At 39.8% G+C, this 20860-nt stretch overlaps 1 protein-coding gene and 1 long non-coding RNA gene across 9 annotated transcripts in view; one reads left to right on the forward strand and one right to left on the reverse strand.

Annotated features, from left to right (window-relative positions):
• Window positions 1–20860, reverse strand: part of LOC139994522 (uncharacterized) — a 342661-nt gene that overhangs the window by 307987 nt on the left and 13814 nt on the right. The gene's annotated exons all lie outside the window — the stretch shown is intronic.
• The window catches only part of LOC139994516 (zwei Ig domain protein zig-8), a 235678-nt gene that overhangs the window by 212704 nt on the left and 2114 nt on the right, over window positions 1–20860 (forward strand). For all 8 annotated transcript variants that reach the window (XM_072017255.1, XM_072017260.1, XM_072017261.1 and 5 more), the window contains 3 exons: window positions 1240–1459; window positions 12955–13138; window positions 19095–19237. In XM_072017255.1, coding sequence (XP_071873356.1) covers window positions 1240–1459; window positions 12955–13138; window positions 19095–19237 — 547 coding nt within the window. The remainder of the gene's footprint in view (window positions 1–1239; window positions 1460–12954; window positions 13139–19094; window positions 19238–20860) is intronic.

Genomic DNA, 20860 nt, shown 5'->3' on the forward strand with positions numbered 1-20860 from the left:
GAGCTCGCCTCAGCGTAATATTAGGCTATTAATGTCGTTGCTGTTGCTAGTACTGCTAACGACGGTGTCGACTAACGCGATTATCCATGCATGATTATCTCGAAAGTGCATAACTCGGCTAAAGACGATATTTATTGCTGTAGGTCGTTCGAGTCGCTGCAGGACAATTCCGGCCTCTGTTTGTGACTCGTGACTCCATCACCGACTCAGATTTCGGCGTACAATAACTTCACGGTCCCGCTGGTAGTTGCTCCGTTGCGAAGTTTTCCATTATAAATTCCCGAAAAACAAAACTGAAAATCTGAAAGAAAAATTTCAAGAGATTTTTAGAAGAATACTTTAGAAGAGAACTTGCAACTTAATAAGAAATCATTTTAAGGTGTTTGTATTCTAAACGATTTCTAAAAACAAAGCGATATTGTTTTTGCGAGCAATAATTCTCTATACTGCTCTGAAACCATAGGTGACGAGTTTCAAGGATTTGGAAAAAATTTAATTCAATAGATAGTATCGGTGAGAATTTTGTATCAAATATTTCACGTTTCAGGGAAGAAGGTGGGAAAAGCGATCGATCACGATCAGTAACGATCACGCGCATCATTGATAGCTGCCCATACGCAGCAATCTCTATTGAACGGACAATAGCGAGCTTGATATCCATGTCGATATCGCGCGCACTTAATGGGAATACCAGGAAACACTATCCAATTTCAGTTACGTGGATAAACTGCGGATTTCGAATCCTTGTTTATCGTAGCCCGATTGTATGCACGGCTCAAGCATAACGAGTAATCGGACAGTACGTCCTCCTTCTGTTTTCTGCGCCGTATTCGGATACTCTTCTACGCGAACTAAGAATTAGTTGTTGCGGTGTTATATACATATATTTACGCTATATAAGCGTTTAGATACCACGGGCATATTAATCCTTTAGCAATCGGCATATTCTCCTAACGTTACTGGCGCGTCTAATCGAAGCAAACGGTTAATAAATATTTACCACAGCGACTTTGAAAACAAATTTTAAATGCCGCCACTTCAGAGACTTCAAAGAGTGACACAACTCGAACAAGCTTTTTAGGAAATTACCAAATTATCTAGAAACTTGGCAAAACGTGGTTTACTAAACGCGTAACGTTGCGACACTTTTAAACTCTATGTGCGACACGTTAATGCCGATATTCTGGTAAATCGATCGAACAATCGTTTATGAAACAACGTGGAATAATCTGTCGACAGGTGTCTTGGGTACGTAGACAAGATAACGGAGAAAAGGTGAATCTGCTGACGGTGGGGCAACAGACGTACATAGGAGATCCAAGATACACGGTGAAGTTCCAATACCCGGACAACTGGCGCCTACAAATCGAGCCCGTGAACAGTAGCGACGAGGGCCAGTACGAGTGCCAAGTCAGCACTCATCCGCCCAAGTATATTCACGTGAATCTTCACATCAACGGTAAGTACAACGATAATTCACTTTTACGATCGCGCGCGTATCGTAAAAGCTAACTCTCGCGTCACGTATCTCTCGACCAAGAAAATTCCACATATTACGGGATATACTACAATGCACCGATGAAACGTCTTTTCGTACGAAAGTGAAGTGCTAAATGAAAATTTAATATACTTGGATGTAATTACATAATTAGCGCGTAAATGCTACAATGGTAAAAGCTTCGTTTTACTATAATTCTTTCGTCTGATCGTAAAGTATCGTAAAAATCAGATCGACGAACGTGTACTTGTCATATTTTTCATAGTCATTTTCATGCTATGATCTTTACTTATTATCATCTTCCATCTAAGACGTCAGGACGAAAAGCTGCGATAAATCAATATTTCTTTAAGAGATCGATAATCTTATTACTCTGTTTTTCTCTATCACGTACACTCACAAAAGGGTCTATCGTACAAAAGTAAGATTATCGACAAAACTTATCCGCAGTTTCTCTCGCTCTACATTTATTCCTCCAGTATACACCGGGTAATATTTGTTCGCCTCGTTTACTCTGTCAACTTAGTTAACTTTGTTTGCCAGTCTGCTTATGTAGCCGCTTCGACGCGGTTCGATTTATTTCCGCTCGCGCCTTAACGACGTTCATTATCGACGATTCTTCCTAGAAAAATACGTTCGATCGAACTTTCTGTTGCGTCTTTTGCGCGTTCATTGACACACGCGCATCCCGAATAAACACAAAGAGATTAGCTCCGGTAAACGATAATACAATGCGGAGTAAATTGAGAATAAATTGAGATACAAACGGTCGTCTTGCGAAACGGAATTACCGGTGCAAGTGGAAACGAAGTCGAGAAGGACAAGAGGAGAAAACGAAACGACTTAAGTAGTCGCGTAGGGCCGACGGAAAAATTGACTTCATCCGCCAAACGAATCGCGTTTTAAGGAAGCAGATCGGCGTGAAAACGATATATGTACTTCGAGTGTCAGTCGATACAAGTCCACTCCTGTTCTCTCTTTCTCTCTCCCTCCCTGTATGACCCGAAATCAACGTTAATAGTTTTTAAATATTTGGCTTTGCTATTCGATATAATATCCGTTACGCTTTGGGTATATCGCGCATTTTACGAGTAACTAGTAGATATTGCTAAGTAAGAAAGCATTTTATTCCTAAACAGAGACACAAGCGCAAAGAAGCGAGAAAATAAAGTAGAATGTTTTCAGTCGTGACATGTAAATGTGATATAAATTAGTAGACCACGTAGGTGACGGATGTTTGTGCATGTTTGGAAATTTAAGAAATTTTTATATACAATAAATATAATATAACGATACGAAATATATATCAAATACCGAAATCGTGGTACTCTCTCTAACATTTAGCATCCGAAACAATTTTCTATCCGAATTGTATTTTTTACTTAATTCCTAAAAATATGAATTTGCATAAATATCCGCGGTTTAGCGATATAATATGAAACGACTAGAATAACGATAATGTTTACTAATAAGTTTTTCGAAACGCTCGAACGTTCGATTGCTGGTAAAAACGAAACGAAAGATCTTTAATTCGGATCTTAAATATCAGAGCTTTTGTTCGTAATTGAAGGAATAAAATGACCGACTTTTCGAAAACTTTGAACGAATTGCACCATGGTTTATTTATATCGCATTACGTTCCATCTGCCAGAACTAGAAACAGCTGAGTTAAATAATTAAAGCTGTCGGCGTTGTACCTAAGCCAGTTTCAGGAAAACTTAATTTTACCATTGCTACCGGCGGAGGAATTCCAAGCTCGAGAAATTTGTCCGTAGAGACTGATACGAACATCTTCGGTTTAAACCTTCATTCGCCGGATGTCGAATCGAACTAGTCGTCCCGTTACTAACCACCGAATCAAACTAATTGACGCGTCGTTAGCTTTACAATCGATCTAATTATCGACTTAAGAGTCTTTACGATAACATAGATAGAAACGATCGATGAGAAAAATTGTATGTTTCTTTGTTTGTTTGGAAGAAATTTGGATAAATGTGATTAAAACTAATTAACAGTTTTTAGGTAACGATAATTTCAATCGTATATCCAAATCAGCTACTTCATTTTCAAATTTTCTTATTTAGCCATCTGTTAATTAATCTTCATAATCTCATTGTGATTCGATTCACGCTGAAATATTCTATCACTTACATTTTACATCGAAGCGTCCATCTCGATATCCAACCTTTTAAATTCATTTGCACTGATAACGATCAGAAGCTAATAGAGGAACATGAATATAAAATTGTATCGGAATACGATTATATCATGCACGAAAAGGCTAGAAAAAGTATGTGCACTGGATTTTTCTTGCCAGTGGAGGTACAAGTATATCAAAATTTTCTATCATTTGGTAGTACTCTCGCGTGAAACACAGAAAATTTTGATACTACGAAAATAATATTCGCTGCAGGTTAAAAAATATTTCAGCTCGTTTTGTCAGCTTCAATTTTGTTAATGTTCGTCCTGCGAAAACGCTAACTCGACAAGTTCGACTGTATCTTCAAAGCGAAAAGAAAAATCCATTAGTTTTCCCGCGAGTAAAACGTGCTGTTTGTCCTCACGATGCAAATTAAAAGAAAAACGCAAACTCTCTCGAATTAAGATCTTTACCTCGATGATGCTGAGAGAATCGTTTAAATCGGACAACCGGAGAAATGGGATAAAAGGCTAAGGTGGGTAGCAAAGCGGAAAACAAAGAGAAAAAGACGCTCAAGTATTCAGCGTGAGATCGAGGAAATTGGCTACGGTATCTGCTATTTTCGGTGACTTACGGTGACACGAACTTCGCATCGGGAATCGGTCGCGAGATCGGAACGTCGAAGAAACGAAGCTATCGCGATAGAAACGGAAAAGAACCGATTAAAACCGAAACTCGATTTGTTAATCGGTTCGAACTTTATATCTAAGATTTTGAACAAAATCTGATAATTTTTTAATCGAGTTTATCATGTTTTTAATAATAGTTACGAAGCGTACGAGAGTGTACGTTCTTTACGTGTATGAACTTCTCGGTAGTCTAAATGGTCAACCAACTCCGCTCTTTGTCGGTTTTTCGATTTTATTGCACGAGTAGGCGATTAATGTTAAATTTTGAAAAAACAAATCACGCGTTTGCGTATATTACAAGAGGGTGGCTCAACGTCCAACTCTTTGGTTATTTTATAACGCAGCGGGAAATTTCTAGGAAAAACCTCCCACGAAGAATATTTGAAATGTAAAATGTTTGCCGCGCTAAAAGCTCGACGAACACGTAAAACTACGCAAAATTACGCTAAACCATCATTGTGCGCCTAGCACAGTTCATCTCCGAGGAACGTGTAGACTATAAAAGCTTCGTGTTGTAATCATCTGGATAGAAGAGTCTCGCATAGTCCCATATACCGAGACTCGCTCGGCATGCTCACGAATATTAACAGTGTCTACGGTCGATGTGACCTGAATGGCGAAAATATTTTCCTCTCCGCGACTATGAGCCACGTCGGAGGATTTTTACAAAGAGCGGAATTCCACGGCTTCCTTTTTCCATGGCGAACCACGAACACGGGGTCGTATTCAGCCTTGGCCAAAAGGCAACTCTCGTCCAATGGTCAGCAGAGAGTAAAAATACTCGACACGACCAGACGGCGATGACCAAATGACGATTTCGACGTACATCAAAGGGAACAGCGGCCGAGAACTCGTCTTCGACTTTTCATCGTTGATGTTGTCCCTATCCACCTGTACCGACCACCAGAACTGAAACACTACTCGTCAAAGATGGATAATCGAACCGTCGACTGGCTAAGAGGATTTAAACGTAGTCGTTTAAAAATCGACGGAGATAGCGACCTTTGTCGGAGCGCGACGTTCTTCAATTTAAGTATCCTCTTTTCTCCTAGAAATCTTTTATTTCTATGGTCAACGTCTTTCGAGCCGTATAAATATGTACCTCGCAGCTATTCGAGATTTGCCTCGTGGGCTATATGAAATTTTTATGAGATTTTATGTTACATCTGTTACTCGCAAGTATCTGAGATAGTAAAATGTATCGTATATACACACGCATATGGCGATATTTACGCACATACGAACGATAAAAATATATGGAATGTAATAAGGTACTCGTTATAATTTTTACTTCGTTTACTCCGTTTTATTTGTAAATATTCGCAACCTAATAATACGATCAGTGCAGAGCGTTAAAAGCGTTAAAAGTTTGGATAATATAGATGGTAAATAGCGAGCAACGGATTTATCGCTTATCCTGTGTTAATTACCGAACAACAGACACTTTACAAATTGAACGAGGAAGCGAGAAATAATTGTAAAAGAAGTAAGGAGCCTGTTACCATCTTAAACCTGACCCTGAGACGAAGCACGTTAATTTTTTACCATAATTATTTCAACGTCGTTCTAATAAACCAGATACTCCGTTCTTATATATAGCCGCCACTGTGTGTCATCATTACCGATAGCCAGTTTACAAAATGTCGGCAAGCTGAAACGCTAGAGGATAAAATACCGAGGCGTCGAAGAGGAAGCTCGGTAACAGAGCGAAATAAAAGGATACAGCTCGGGAGAAAGGAGAAAGGAGAAAGGAGAAAGGACAAAAGGAAGAGAGAGGCGGGCGAGGAAGGAGAAACAGGATCGAAACTATTCGGTACATTCTGCCGCTGATCGGGTAAATTGGGTTCGTTCGGCGAATTTTTGCGGCTGCGAAGCGCTTAGGAGGATAATTGACGGAGAAGTGGCATAGTCGGAATGGATGGAGAGCAGAGTGGCTGGCAGCCGTTAGGAAAGAAGAACCTGGAGAAGCGGAAGAACTTCGTTTCGCTGGCTCGAGAGAAAGAGGCGGCTAGTGGAATCGAGATACGTCGAGCTCCGTTCCTTGGAACAAAGGGAACGAGAAGGAGAAAGAGGGGACAAGGAGGGGCGAAAGTGGTACTTAGAGGTAGACAGGAAAATGGACAGCGCCGCGGAAAATGTAAAACTACGGGAGGAAGTTCATAAATGAAAAAAGAACGGGCAAAACAAGAAACTCGGAGATAATAAAAATGGGAGAAGGAAGCTACCGAAAAGGAAAATTTCTTCTCCTCCTCGTTGACGTAATTTTTGAGAACGCAAGCAGGCGAAATACGGGCGGAATAGAGACGAGACCAGCCTCGTCGAAAAGGGAAAACGATCTCTGAGAACGAACGAAATCGCATTTACGTTAGTTGGCCAGTTTCGCGAGAGTTTCGTGAGCAGCCTCGATGCAAAAGCGACAGGATCGGTCTTTGTGCTAACAAGATGTTCCACTTAACGTAATAACCGTGCTTTGTTGGCACTCTGCAAACACGTCCACCTGTTTCACCAAGCCTCCGTCCGTGTCCCCGACGAGTTCTGACTTTGATATCTTCGCGCCACCAATTCTAATCTCGTTCCCTTTTTCCTTGCGCTTTGTCTACCACGATTCGTTTGTCTTTCGTACAGAAATATAGACATGTGTACGGCATATTTCAGTATCTGTGTGTAATAAATATGCTTTCTTACTTGTAAGAAGTTTAGGGGAACTAGGACGATTCTATGAAAACCTATAGCGTTTACGCGTATCAAATTTTTATATGCGTTTGGCAACTTCTTGTCGAATACGCATAAAATATTCGATCGTAAATAAAACAGTTGGTTTACAGGTTCATGCTTAAAACGTCACCGATATTGAAAGACATAATTTCTCGGCAAAGCGATAAGGTTTGGCGTTTTCTCACCCTCGAAACTTTCTCGCTAATCGTAAGACGACGAAAGTGTTTTATTAAAATTCATACGTTATTGGAAAACTCCGAAAATCGAAAGTAAAGTTATACCTCGTTTCATCAAGATTTACGTGTTACAGCTGGATGATAAATAAGACCCCGGCTTACCGAAGTAAAGCCGGGTTACTCGACCGAGAATACCGAACCGAACAACGAATATAAAAATTCGTACTCTTAAATTTCCAACGTAGAAAGTATAATAGAATACGTGCCTTTGTAGATGCAGGCAGAATTGTCTAACAGAATCGAGCGGTTCCTTTCTGTTCTGTTTCGATTCTTGCCAACTTCTCCACGCTGGACTACATTTTGGTCTTACACTCTTTTTCCTTCGGATAGTTGCGCGTGTGTGATTTCTTCGGTATCGCGGCAAATTCAAGGAGATCAGCGGATTCATCGTGGAAACTTTATCCGAAGTTGCAAGCGTTTCTAACGTGATTCGTCAAGACCGTTCGTGATCCTAATTTCGCTGTTTGACATTCGTCACTTTTCGTGACTTCTGTTCGACCCAGTTCTAGTTCGTGAACTTTCTCAAGGCGGACTAATAGCAGCTGGTCAGGATGGCGTACAAGATCCTGCGAAACTTATCGAACGTCCCATGATTATTGAGATTAATTTGGCCGTCACGCGAACGGCAAACTATCAGTCCGCACGAAGTTCCTTGAATCGATTACAACGTAAATTCGGGTAGTATAAATACATAGTAGCCAGAGTGAACTAATGTACTTAGGCTGTAGATTTATCGGGAAGAAGAAAATTAAGGAAAGCCAATTGGAGGAATTCGATTATTTCAATGGAATTACTCGAGTGCAAAATAGATTGCTCCATCTAGTTGTTAGACAAAATTGTAATTTAGTTTAAGGATGCCTGTATTTATAGAAGCAAACTTTATAAAATAAACTTTTCTTTGGTCTGTGTTACTTTGAATCCATAGAAATAAGAGAAAGAACAGCGAGGAAGTGGAAACTCAAAATGCTCTGATATCTGATACTTCGCTGTTCATCGATCTTTAACATCGAGGTCACGATATCCTAATTAATTGCTCTGATCGTGTTCTAATTTTTAATTTTAATTTTTAATTAATTTGGTATTCGTACAAAAATTCAAAGAACTTAAATCGATGAAATAGACGTAACGTCCATGACTTTCTTAAAAATGAAAAATTAAAATGCAACATATAGCAATGTAATTCTAAATGCTAAATCTAAAAAATAGCAAAGTGATCACGTCCATATTCTAAACCCGAGTACTCGTTCTATCGAGAACAGATGTTGGCGAAGAGATGTATCGTGGTAAAGAAAAACGGAAACCGCATAGTTGATATGGCTGCATTGTTTTCCTAAGGTGTGCGGCTGAATTTAAATTTGCAACCGCAGCACGGACAACTCGTGCATACGTGGCCAGCCATAAAACAGCGGACACTTTCATAAACGCTATAAATTAGTCGTGCACGAAACTCGAGGTTTTCCGATGTTTCCGGTTTGCAAATGATAGGAAACAACTTGTGACGAGAACACCGTTCTCCGCGTGTTATTAACGTTTGCGTAAAAGTTGATTTTTAAAGATAATTCTAAACGGACGATTTTGTTGCCGATAAATGGTACAAACTGTGAAAAGTTCGTGTAAAATGTATGTATTAAAAGTATTTGGAACGCGAAAAATAAAAACATTGTTTCTCTTCAAATTTATATTACGATTCGTATTATATTACGATTCGTATTATATTACGGTATGGAAACTTATGGTCGAAAGATCTTCGGTAAAATATATTCTATTAACAAATTACACACTTATGCGCTTAGATATACTACGCATTCTGAAAACGTTCCAAATATACGCGTTTGCGCTTAAGAACATTTATCGTTCGTTTCTCGGATTTTATCCGAAAGGAATTGTTATACAAATCGTTCGGTATGAAGAGAAACATAAAGAAAACGCTCCAGATCTACCTTGTTTAGCCTTTAGTGCGCGTTCCTTTACAAGATGGCATGCTGTTTAGTAATTCGGAATTTATTTTAATCTTATTTAGTAAATGGAATTAGACGCGCGATATGTATTAAAACGCCGTGAACGAAATACAAACGTTGGTCGGAAAATAAACGAACGATTTCTAACATCAAATGATTTTTCATATATATATATATTTCAACCTTTTTCGCGGATCGTAGCACCCGACGCGACGTTTTCATCTGTTTAAATAAAATTCTTTCGAAATAAAAATCTAACGAACGTACGTTCGGTAAAATGTATCGAAAATAAATATATCGACAGTTTAAAGCGTCACCTAGGATTTTGCAACGTCTCTATATCGACTCGCGAATCTGCGCGCGGCTCTTGTGCACCCTACGCGTCACAAATCACGGGGTATTCGCGCAACGAAAAATCCACGCGAGAAACGAGAGGCGGAAGATCCCCGACCGAGGGCAAGAATTACGAGAGGGCAGGGCCGACGGATCCAGAACAAAATCGATAAGCGTCGTGCGACCATGAATCAACGCCGATGTGTTTAAACCGCTCGACCTGCGGGATTTGGCAAAGGATCCCGCTGGATAATCTCGACGAAACCACCACGGGGATTCGCCTGTGCTAGACAACACATGCGGAAAGAATCGACCAACCCTGACCACTGCTGACACAGCCGAACCTTACGTGTGTACAGCTCGATAAAGAAACACGCGTCTGATAGAACGAACGTAAAGAAAAATATCTATATTTCGTTGATTTAATGCTGGAATTTCCAACGACTGGAGCGACCGAGGGTGGACGTTGGGACAGGCAAACTTTTCGCGTCTCAAGTTGAACGAAGAAACACGAATCTGAAAGGTCGAGCGCAAAGATAGACATTCGTTTAATTTGTTGAACGCCGAAACTTGAAACAAGCAAAGTTCGATAAAGAAACTCAAGTTGTGGACCGAGGAATGCGTATGGAGAGAAAAATAATAAGGAAAGAGAGAAATTTTAAACGAGATAAACTCGAGCGAAGCTTAATATCGCGACGTATCTTCTTCCGTCCTTCCCCTTTTCACCTGTCTTCTCGAGTTTCAAATACTCTTACAAATTTTTTCGCGTTTTTTATGCTTGGTCGTTAAGTACAATCTCGTAGTTGATCTTGGGAAACGGCTACGGGAGGATGATATATTCGTTCGGGTCTTAAAATTCGGGGTGAAATATTGTTTCGGGTTGAGTAAAGATTCAATGTATCACGGGGTTAAAACCGTGGAGAAATTTTGTGAACTGACACTTTACAAGTACAAATAACATCGTGAAAAACGAATGATTTAAGAATTGACGGATACAATCGCAAATACGTTATATACATTTTACACGCCGATAAATCTCTTTTTCTTGTAATCGCAAAGGATTAATTTTTAACAATTTTAAACAATGCCGAAGAATATAAATAGCAACTTGTGTATTAAGGTATTGGCATAGTCGGGAAAGTACGAGAAAACCGTTGTTTCGGAAGATTCTTCGATATTTCTCCACTAACGAGATTCGTTTTGTAAAAACGTAGCGGCTGACGATATACATGGACGCGTGCCCTCCGTCCTCGTGATTCCGCGTGGAAATAGAAACTCAGGAAAGAAAGCTCGACGCGTTGGAACGCGACGATGAATTCGGTATCGCCGTATTCGAGGATTCGTATACTACGATTCGTATAGAAAGATTCAGGAACGAAGAATCAGCCTTTAATTAAACGTTACATGCACGACACGCGTCACATGTATATGATACGACGCTAGTGATAAATTATTAATTGTAAAAGAATACTTAATAATCTGTAAAGAAAGGAAGAAAAAATATAAATAATTGGCAGAAAAATTAAGAAAATGGTAGAAAATGTAGAAAACTTAAATTTGACAAGAGGTACGGTATTTAGATTATGGATTACTCGAGTAAAAAGGAGTCGCTTTAAACTTCGTTCTTAGACCGTTCTGTACATTCGAAACATTTCCCTTTCGCATGGACTCCCTACTGCTAGCGTACATACGTTTTTCCAAAGTACTCGTACTTTTAAAGCTGGAAACGGTCCAAGGGGCGAAGGAAGGAAGAGATTCTCGGTCGAACCTCGGTCGTTAGATACACGTATGTGTCACCGATGATGCGTCGTTTCGTATTTAGTGTCGCTGTGGAATAAAATATTCGGATTACGTAACATCGCATTACATAACAACGGTTTACAAACCAACAGTCCCGTTTCGTAAGCTTTACGAGAAAGATAAACGACGTCGAAGCTCTCGGTTGACCGAGTAAGACGCGTTTTGCGTGCTACAATAACGACTGTAAATGACTTTGATAACGATAAAGGATAATATTTTATGAAATTGCTACATTTAACGATATATACACGACGATGCTACATTCGACGATGAATCGTGAAATCGAGAAATCGGCGAGTTCTTTTCGGAAACGGATACCAAATGTCAGATATTTTCGCGCTTTATCGTGCAAAAATTAAAATTTTAATTATCGCGGACGTTCGACGAATCTTTTATCAGCAAGCTCGAAATACAGTAACTTAAACAGTGACTATGAAATTCCGAAGAAAATTTGAATTCCACTGCTACCATCTCTGCTCGATATTTACTGCGTTGAAACGACATTTCACGCTTTCGTGCGAATAATTCGAAATCCTGGTCCACTAAATTTCCATCGAAGGATTATATTTTGCGCTACGAATCCGGTGACCCGTCTATAAAAGCTTAATACCGGTTGTCGACGATAAAACCAACGAAATCGGCAGTAGTGCCGTGATTCGTCGCATTATTCGCATTATTAAGCCGATGCGATTTGTATTCGTCTCGCGGTCTGCGTGGAATTTGTACGCGGGCGAAATGGAGAAATCTTTGAGAAACATACCGTGGATCGGGCCTCCCTCCGCCCTCTCGTTCTTTCGTTTCTGAATTTCCATATTCTTAAACCACACTGGCGGATGCATGATAAACTTCGAATTGGAAATGGTCCAGAAGACACCGGATAAAAGATCGCGTCTGAATTGTGCCGCGATCGTTAGATGCGCTTACGCGTGAACAACGACCTATTGTGAATATATATGTATATTGGCTCGGTGAAATATCACGAACTGGAACTAAAATAGTTTCATCCGTTATTGCATTTGGGTCGACTTGATTTGCCGTTAAATAAATTATTTTTCTACGCGTTTCAAGATACCCCCCGAGTACGTTTACTCTGAAACAGGGAGACGCGTATTATTCGACTGGGAACTTGTAAAATCACGGAATTAATCCCATTACGATCCTCGATTTTTTTACATCTCAATCTCGCTTTCGTTTCGATCGAGAAAGCACGTTTAAATCTATTTTAGGAAATCTATAGCATTACGTGGAGACGGGAACTCGCGCGTATCTATGACGATTCTTTCTCTTCTTTCTTCGAGTTACCGAGTTTTCTACCGAGAAGCCGACGTCTACGACGAACGAACTCATGGAAGCGTATATAACGAAATCAGGAAATATACAGGGATAGGGGCTCGCAAAAGATCGGGCCAAAAAATACTGATCTTAAAACTTTCTAATTTTCCAATTTTCCAAATTCATAAATCCGCTTCATCGTACGCGTTTAATCTTACCATAAAACGAATAAAAAAACTATTTGGCGATATATCGAGACACGCTTGACTCGGTGTTTACCTCTGTATCCTAACGTTACGTAATGAAATTTCAGCACCGTCCGTCCAGATAGTGGACGCCCTGGGTGAACCGCTGAGAGACAAGTACTACGAGGCTGACAGCACCATCGAGCTATTGTGCGTCGTGCGTCATATAGCGATGCAAGTCCAGTATAGTGTCGTTCAGTGGCTTCACGGCAACAGAGTTCTCAATTACGACACGACGAGAGGCGGTATCAGGTAAACGTTTCGTTCTTTTTACGCTTTCGTTCGCTTAAAAGCTCGAAGAGCTACCGGTTTTTCAAAAATTAAACTTTCCGTTCCTATAAGAGAGATCTTACAGTCGCGTTTATTTGCTATAGAGCCGTTAAAAAGCGAGACAAGGTTCCGAAAGTTTTATTTCGCCGTTAGAAAGAGTATAGCGTTAAAAGAAAGCAAAGCGATTATAAAATTTTAAAATTCAGTTCCAAGACATCTTTCGAATTTGTCGATATCTTGGAAAAAGGACGAAAGAAAAAGAAGTTGAAACTAATTTCGATGCAAATGTTCCTAAAAATAAATTCAACGGGTACATCTGAACGGATATCGAAGAATCGTTCGACAAGCAAGATCGCGCTCGATCGCCGAAGGGATTAGCGTTATTTTCCTCGATGGGAAAATTCTAATCGATTCGGTTCTACCTTTGCGTCGTGCAGATCGACCGGTAAATCCCGCGACATAGAATTCATCGTCCAAATCGCACGTTTAATTTAAAAGACTCGTAGACGTTATGACGAAAGAAAACGAGAAATTTAAAACTAGATTTAAATTTCGTAGTTTTAGGCGAACGCGTATGCAACTCTTTTGTACGATAAATATGCAACGTGTATCTGCGTGACTGTGGATATATATTGAAAATCATATTTTACGAAGACAATTAGGAAAATGGAATCTGGCTAAAAAATTATTTTACGTACTAATTGCAAGTATTATAACGAGTACCATTCTCTGAACATTTTATATATCTTTGGATATTACGTGCATTCCGTACACATTTGTCACGCTTTAAATTTCCGATAAATGCATAAAAATCCACGGTCTAATGACGTATTATTTGTAAAACTGGCATCTCGTATATGCACCAACTTAATGCTCGAAATCCAGATTCTAAATGTAATCGTAAAGAGAAAATATCGAAGAGAGAACTCGAATCGACCGTGAGTACCATAACTCGATACAGCTGCGTATATACGTCAATCCTGTGCCAAGCATCTATCCTTCGCGCGAGTCAAACACGACAAAATACCGTGGCCCATTCGATGCACAGCGACGCGTCTCTCATACGACCTTTCAAACCCGGTCTCGATTCGCAGAGTCTGATTGCGGCGGGGGCAAAGGCAAGCGTTCGCGCCACTCGCTATTCCGTGGATAGGAGCGCGATCGTGACGGCCTCGGCTAGTCGTAAATCATAGCCAGGTGAACGCGCAAGCGGTCGACAATCCACGGGACGCCGCGGTAAGTTCTAATCCAGTGTCGACGATTCTCACTGCCTTTCCACCCCGTAGACGCACCTAGCCCGCTAATCCTCGTATAAACTACCCGCAACCTCGAAAATCACCGGATCCTGCATCGTCGAACCGAGTCACACGCCGTGATGAAACACCGAATGTATACACGCTTATGCGTCGAATAAATTTACATAGTACACGTGTACACTGTCGCTGAAATGTAAACAACTCGCGTACTTTTCTCTCTTGCGTTGGGCGATCGATCGCGTCAATTGTTGTTTGTACGAGTATCAAACTATGTTTTTTATATGATCGGAACGTTCTCGTTGATTTCTTTTCCGTCCGATCGGCGTCTTGTAAAATATACCGCGAATGTTTAATTCGCGCTGGTCGTAGCTTCTTTCTCGGTGTAATTGGAAACAAACGTTTAAAGGACGTTTACGATTTGCAAAGACTGTACGATTGGAAGGTGTAACGATGTGTATATCGCGTATATTTAATAATTCTTAATTCGTAATATCTCTTTAAACGAAAGGACAGAATTGTTTAATGCATGTTTGTCATTTAAATTAATTTCTTATTCCATCGAGTATAATGCACCAGCGTATAATATAAACATGAATATGAGAGGAAGAATATGAAAAATAAAACTGCATATGAAAAGTATAAATAAAAAGCTCGTAACTTATAGCTTCCAAAGTATAAATATTTTATAGCGTGTGGCTGATGATGATAATTTAGCAAACTTGCGTTCTACGCTTTTACGATTTATAAAAGCAGAATATTTTGCGCGTGTATTTGTAGTTGGAAAAGGATCGAATACGCAATATCTCGAGCTTCAATTTCCGATATCGACTTGTTTATAAATCTGCATCGCGAGGCACGTTGTACGATATCCGCGTAAAATATCCGAAATTTTGTTACAATTTTAGCAACTCTCTTCTAATCGTAGGAATCTGAAAAAAGATAGAAAACTCGTATCAAGTGCGTTCATCTGCGGGACCTCGTGAGAACTTCTCAGTGAATAACACTGATCCAAAGGATCGTTAACCTTTGAAGGAGAATGTAGTCGCGCGAAGGAGAATGTTTCTCGCGAAAATGTTGTCGATGTGGCCGACAGCTCGACAAAGTTACAACCCGGCAGACACGCTGGCTGCCGGTAAATGGAATTAGTTTGCAGTGTGCACCCGGTACATAAAGGCGCGTGTACATAGAGACTTGGCCTCTCGTTTCGGAGCACCCTCGTGGTACGACCACTTCAACCCTCGTCGTACGTAGCGCAACCACGTGGCCCGTGGAAACCGCAGACCGTAAACACATTTCCGCAGTAACTACCGCTCTGCCGCTCGTTATTTTTCTCCGAGAAAGTAAATGTCCATTTCCGGCCGCGTGCCACCGCGTCGCCGCGCCGCAGACCCGTCGCATCGTCGCGTCGATTCGAGAAACGTAAAACGGCAAATTATTTGTCGCCAAGATTTTAATTAACTTGGTCCGAAAATGGCGAAAATTTGCGTGGTTGTCTTAGCCCCCCTTAGCCCAATGCGCAAGAAATCGTATCGGACGGTGTTTTTGTCCACCTATATCGTCGATACGTACATACGCGTTTTAAAAGAACAACGATAAAAATGCATTTTAGAAAGATTTCTTCTTTCGTAATCTCTTTTCAATAATTTTTTATTCGACTCGCTTATAATCCTCTCCGCCTGTGATCCTCGGACACCATGAATAATAATCGTAATAATAATAAGACTAAAATAGTAGTTTTAAAATTATTCCGCCCTTCTATCGATAAAATCTCTCTTGGAGCTAATCGGTTAAACGTGCTCGCCGGGAGTTATAGTTTAAAACAATAGCCGACGCGATTAAATCATTCGTACGCAGGGACGCGTTAATAGGGTTGCGATTCAATCCCGTTTATTATACATTCACCGGACGCGAATGGCTCGCAGGGGTCATTTTTCATAGCGTTAAAATTACAAAGTCGTATCGTGCAGAAATTTACAAGCCCGTGATACGTTAATTCCATTACTTGGACGAGTATTACTTGGTACGTGTTCTGTTTCTCAACCGACGCGACAACGCAATTTCGTAAGAAAGCTTGAACGGTGTACAACGGCAAGTAAGAAAAGGTTGGATGAAAAGGAAGAAAAATGGAAAAAAGTATCCCAACTGTCGGTTTATTAACGCGAAACTGAAAGAAGCCAGGTGAAACGGTTGAAACCTCGATGGTTGGTTGCTTCACACTACGGATCAACGAGCGATCGTGCTCGAACGAGGAGATAACGAACGGACAAATTGCGCTCGCCAAGTTTTTCAATTAAAGGCAACCCCCTGCTCCGTATTTCATGGAGAATAGAACGAGACAAAGGCTACGGTATTTATCGTTTGATTTAAACGAAGCGTCGAATAAAGAGTATACGTTATTTGTTAAAAATCTTGTTTGTTTTAAAAAGATAGGTGATCAAGACGCCTACTGGTCTCGTACAAACGACGATTATCGAAAGTCAGATTGTCGGAGAGACGATGTATAAATGTAAAATTTAAACCGTCCTGCGGAATTGCGTAAAAGTTATATTACGAGATAATAAATAAACAAGCGTATATCGATCCTCGTTACATAACGAGCGACGCCTGAGCGACGAAACTTGCCAACGAATTGAACAGCTAACTGTGAGAAATCTACCGATGGTGAAACACAAATGTGACAAACGAATGACTATTTTTAAAAGCTCGTACGTATAATTTCTACACATTATTTCGAGAACTCGACATTTCGTAGATATAGAATTCGTAGATAACTATGCTTTTGCACGTAATTCGAAATTACGCCGCGTTCGTACGCTAAACCTTACTGCGATAAAATACCACATAAGGATTCGATTTCTACGTAACATGGTGTTTTATAATACGGTGATATATTTTATAATGCGATATTTCGAGAATTCGACTTTTATACGATAAATTGGTTCGTGAAATCGATTTCTACGTACCTTAGCGGTCTTTTAAAGGTTCGATTTTTGCATAACGTAGTGCTTTAGAAACTCGCCTGCTATGTGATACGCTACATGAAAAACACGGTTTCTACATAACAATGTACGTACTTTGAGACCTCGATTTCTATAGAATAGAGTACCTTGAGAATTCAATTTATACATAGCCCGATATTTCTAGACCTCGATGATGTCTGTATTACACAATATGAACGTACTTCGAAAGCTCGATATCTACACGGTTCGTCATTTTGACTTCGAGTTTTGATAAAACACGGAAAAATGAATCTCTCGTGCCTACGAGATTGCTAGACTCGAAAGAAATTGGAAGTTTTATTAGCTTCTTCGCTGAGAGATTGATAAGGGACATGGAAAAAGCGATGGTAATGAAAAGAAATCGAACGAGCATCCGATGCGCGCTTCGAGTCCTTCTCCATGCTTCTTCTTCCCAAAGAATATCAAATCTTTTATGACGCACATACTATAACCTACGGATAATCAAATATTTCATTGCTGAATCTTAAGACTCGTCGTTTTCATGTACAATCACTGTGCATCGTTTCTACGTACATTTCTAAAACGAACCGAACGAGCCAAGTTGCGTGTACCTTTGTCCAATTACGATCAATGAGATGCAATGTAAGATGTACTTACGTTTAAGATGAAAAAGAATAATTACTTTACGCGTTCTCTTTCGTAAGTATGTACATAATCTCGAAACGATCAACGCTAGCGATTTATTAAGTTACAGCGCCTTATCATCGTGAAGAGTTCTTTCGCAACGTGGATGTGTTCGTGTCCGCAAGAAAATAACATGGTTTCTTGTCAGATAGATCAAACGGACCAAACAGATCCTATTACGGAATAATATCACTCGTGTACGTTCTACTTGCTTTGACAAATTATTCGAATAACATGGCATATTTTTCCCTTTGCATAATTGATAAAAATTATAAAGTTAATAAAGTTATTCGATAAATTATCCGCTATGTAAATCAATTTCGTGTTAGCATTCATCGAAGAATTAAAACACTTCTCCCCTGACAATCTCTCTTTCCAATTTGCAACGATGCAGGAAAAATTGACTCCATTATAGGTATCCTATATTACACGATGCTCAAAATTCCATATGCTAATGCTTTCCAAATAGAAGCTGATTGCATTTATACTTTCCCAATGCATATCAATATCGAATTTTAATTCGATTCGAGTTTAAATACATCGCCTGCGATATTACCAAGAATCGTAATAATTTCGTAATCGATTTCACGCGTCGCTCATCTATATAAATTTTAAACATTGTATAAATACGTACGCACGACGTACCGCGTTTTAACCATACGAATAGTCGAAAAGAAAATACGTCTTTTCACCTCCGGGCAAATTTTTAGCCACTGCGATACTAGAATACTTTTCATAGGTTTTTCTTTGAAAAAAGAACGAACAAGGGCAAAGACCAAGTGGTTAAGGGAGAAATAAAGGGAACGTGAGATTTGTTTTATTACGAGTGTCGTTCGAACGAAAGCCTAGCGTTATAAAAACGCGTGATAAAAACAAAAAAGGCAAGGAGGATGATAAAGGGTGGAATAAAAGTCTGCGGAACGATCTCTCAAAAATTGGACTGGCCATTTTTCGCATACGCTTCCGGCCGCTGATAAAACGCCCGTCGGAAGTTCCGTTAAAAATTGAAATTTCAACACCGCTGTACGTATGTTTCAGCGTGAAAACGGACCTAATGGAAGAGGGGGCCAATTCGACACTCAGCATAGCGAGGGTGGGACCAGCTGACAGCGGAAACTACACGTGCCATCTCACCACCATGCCCGATCAACCTGCCACTGTTCACGTGCACGTGCTCAACGGTGAGCATAAACGTTTTTCTACCGTCTAAGAGCCAGCGCTTGAAAATTTTCCAACTTTTCCAACCTGTCACAATCGAGTTCGTACAAACACGATTCGCATTCTAACTTGATACATAATTTAAGAACTCTTAGACATTCCTACACACGTTATGGTAAAAGGAACTACATGTATTTGAAATAATACAAGCGTAATATCTACTCTTGTCCGTGTTGTAGTTGCTTTGTTTCGAAATCCATTCTCGCAACTAACGCGTAATAAGCATCGAGCGATTTTCTACGAACTTTTGCCAAAGAATAGAAAATTTTTGCTCTAGCTATATCGTTATCCTCTTTTAAATGCATCGCGCATCCAACAGATTCGAATTACGCCATTCTACCCGGTATTTCAATGAAGTTCACGGTATCGCGATAGTTCGGTTAAGAATTTCATTTACCTGAAATCACGTATTCCGTGGATCATTTGCAGTAGTAAAAAAATTCGACGTAATGCGCATGTAAATTACAGCCGATGCAATATTCATCAACCGCGGCCAATCCAATCCGCAGAAAAGAATTTGAATACTCTCGTTCGCTAATGTTTCGTGTTGTTTATCGATGCAGTGGTTTCCACGTTCGATGTGCGTATTTCATGAATTTTTACAATTTATTTTTTATTTTTATATATTTTCCTAATCGTTCCGTATTAATAGGAGAAGCACAGCGCCAGAAATTCTTAAAAAAAGAGGGAATATTTATGTTCTTTTTGATATTCATGAATATTCTAAAGATTATTTGAGTTTCAAAAAAAAAAACCAACAAATTTACGTAAAATTTCCTGAAAATATTTTTTAGGAATTAGGTAATCGCATTTGACGAAGATGTAGCGTAAATTTATAAAAAGTTAAGCGTGGTGATTTATATTCGATGAACCTCGTCGAAAGTTTTCGACATAATGCCGAAGGATCGTGAAAACTTGGACTACGATCTTTATGAGGCTGTCGAAATGAAAGTCACGTGGCCGACGTTAAATATCGTGCGATATTTATGCATATTACGCTTAATTACAGGTGTGCGTGACGAAAGAAGCGAACAGAATATCAGGGAACGTAACTTTCACGACGCCGCGCCGCGCCGCCGTTAAATTACAACAAACTCGCGCGCGGCGCACAAAAAACCCGATAAGATATATACAACTTATCACCGCCAATAAACTCTCGCTACCTAAATATAAGGTTCAGCCTCCGCGCTAAATAAGACGATCGAAACACAGAAAGTAAGATACGTTTCTTATTGTAAAAATTTAAAGGATTCTAGCAACTTTAAGCAAAGAAAAAAGAAAATAGAAAACGGTATCTTTAACGCGCGAGTAAAACGCGAGCGAGAAAGTAATAAAAAATGTGAAAAGTATAAAAACGAAAAATATATAAATCGAGATAGTAAACGAACGTTCGATTTACGCTGTGGAATTTGGCTTTAAATCGCAATTGATTCGCTGTTTTTTTGGAAAAAGTTCTTCAACATCGAAGGGCTTTTGATATTTGTATTCCCTTTTGTCCTTTCTGGCGGTGCTTTGTTCCCTTTCCTGTTTACCGTCGAATGAAATTCAAAAAGAGAGAACGAGAACGATGAATCAGCGTTGCATAA

This window comes from Bombus fervidus, chromosome 14 (genome assembly GCF_041682495.2).
Source record: "Bombus fervidus isolate BK054 chromosome 14, iyBomFerv1, whole genome shotgun sequence".
Classification (NCBI taxonomy): domain Eukaryota; kingdom Metazoa; phylum Arthropoda; class Insecta; order Hymenoptera; family Apidae; genus Bombus; species Bombus fervidus.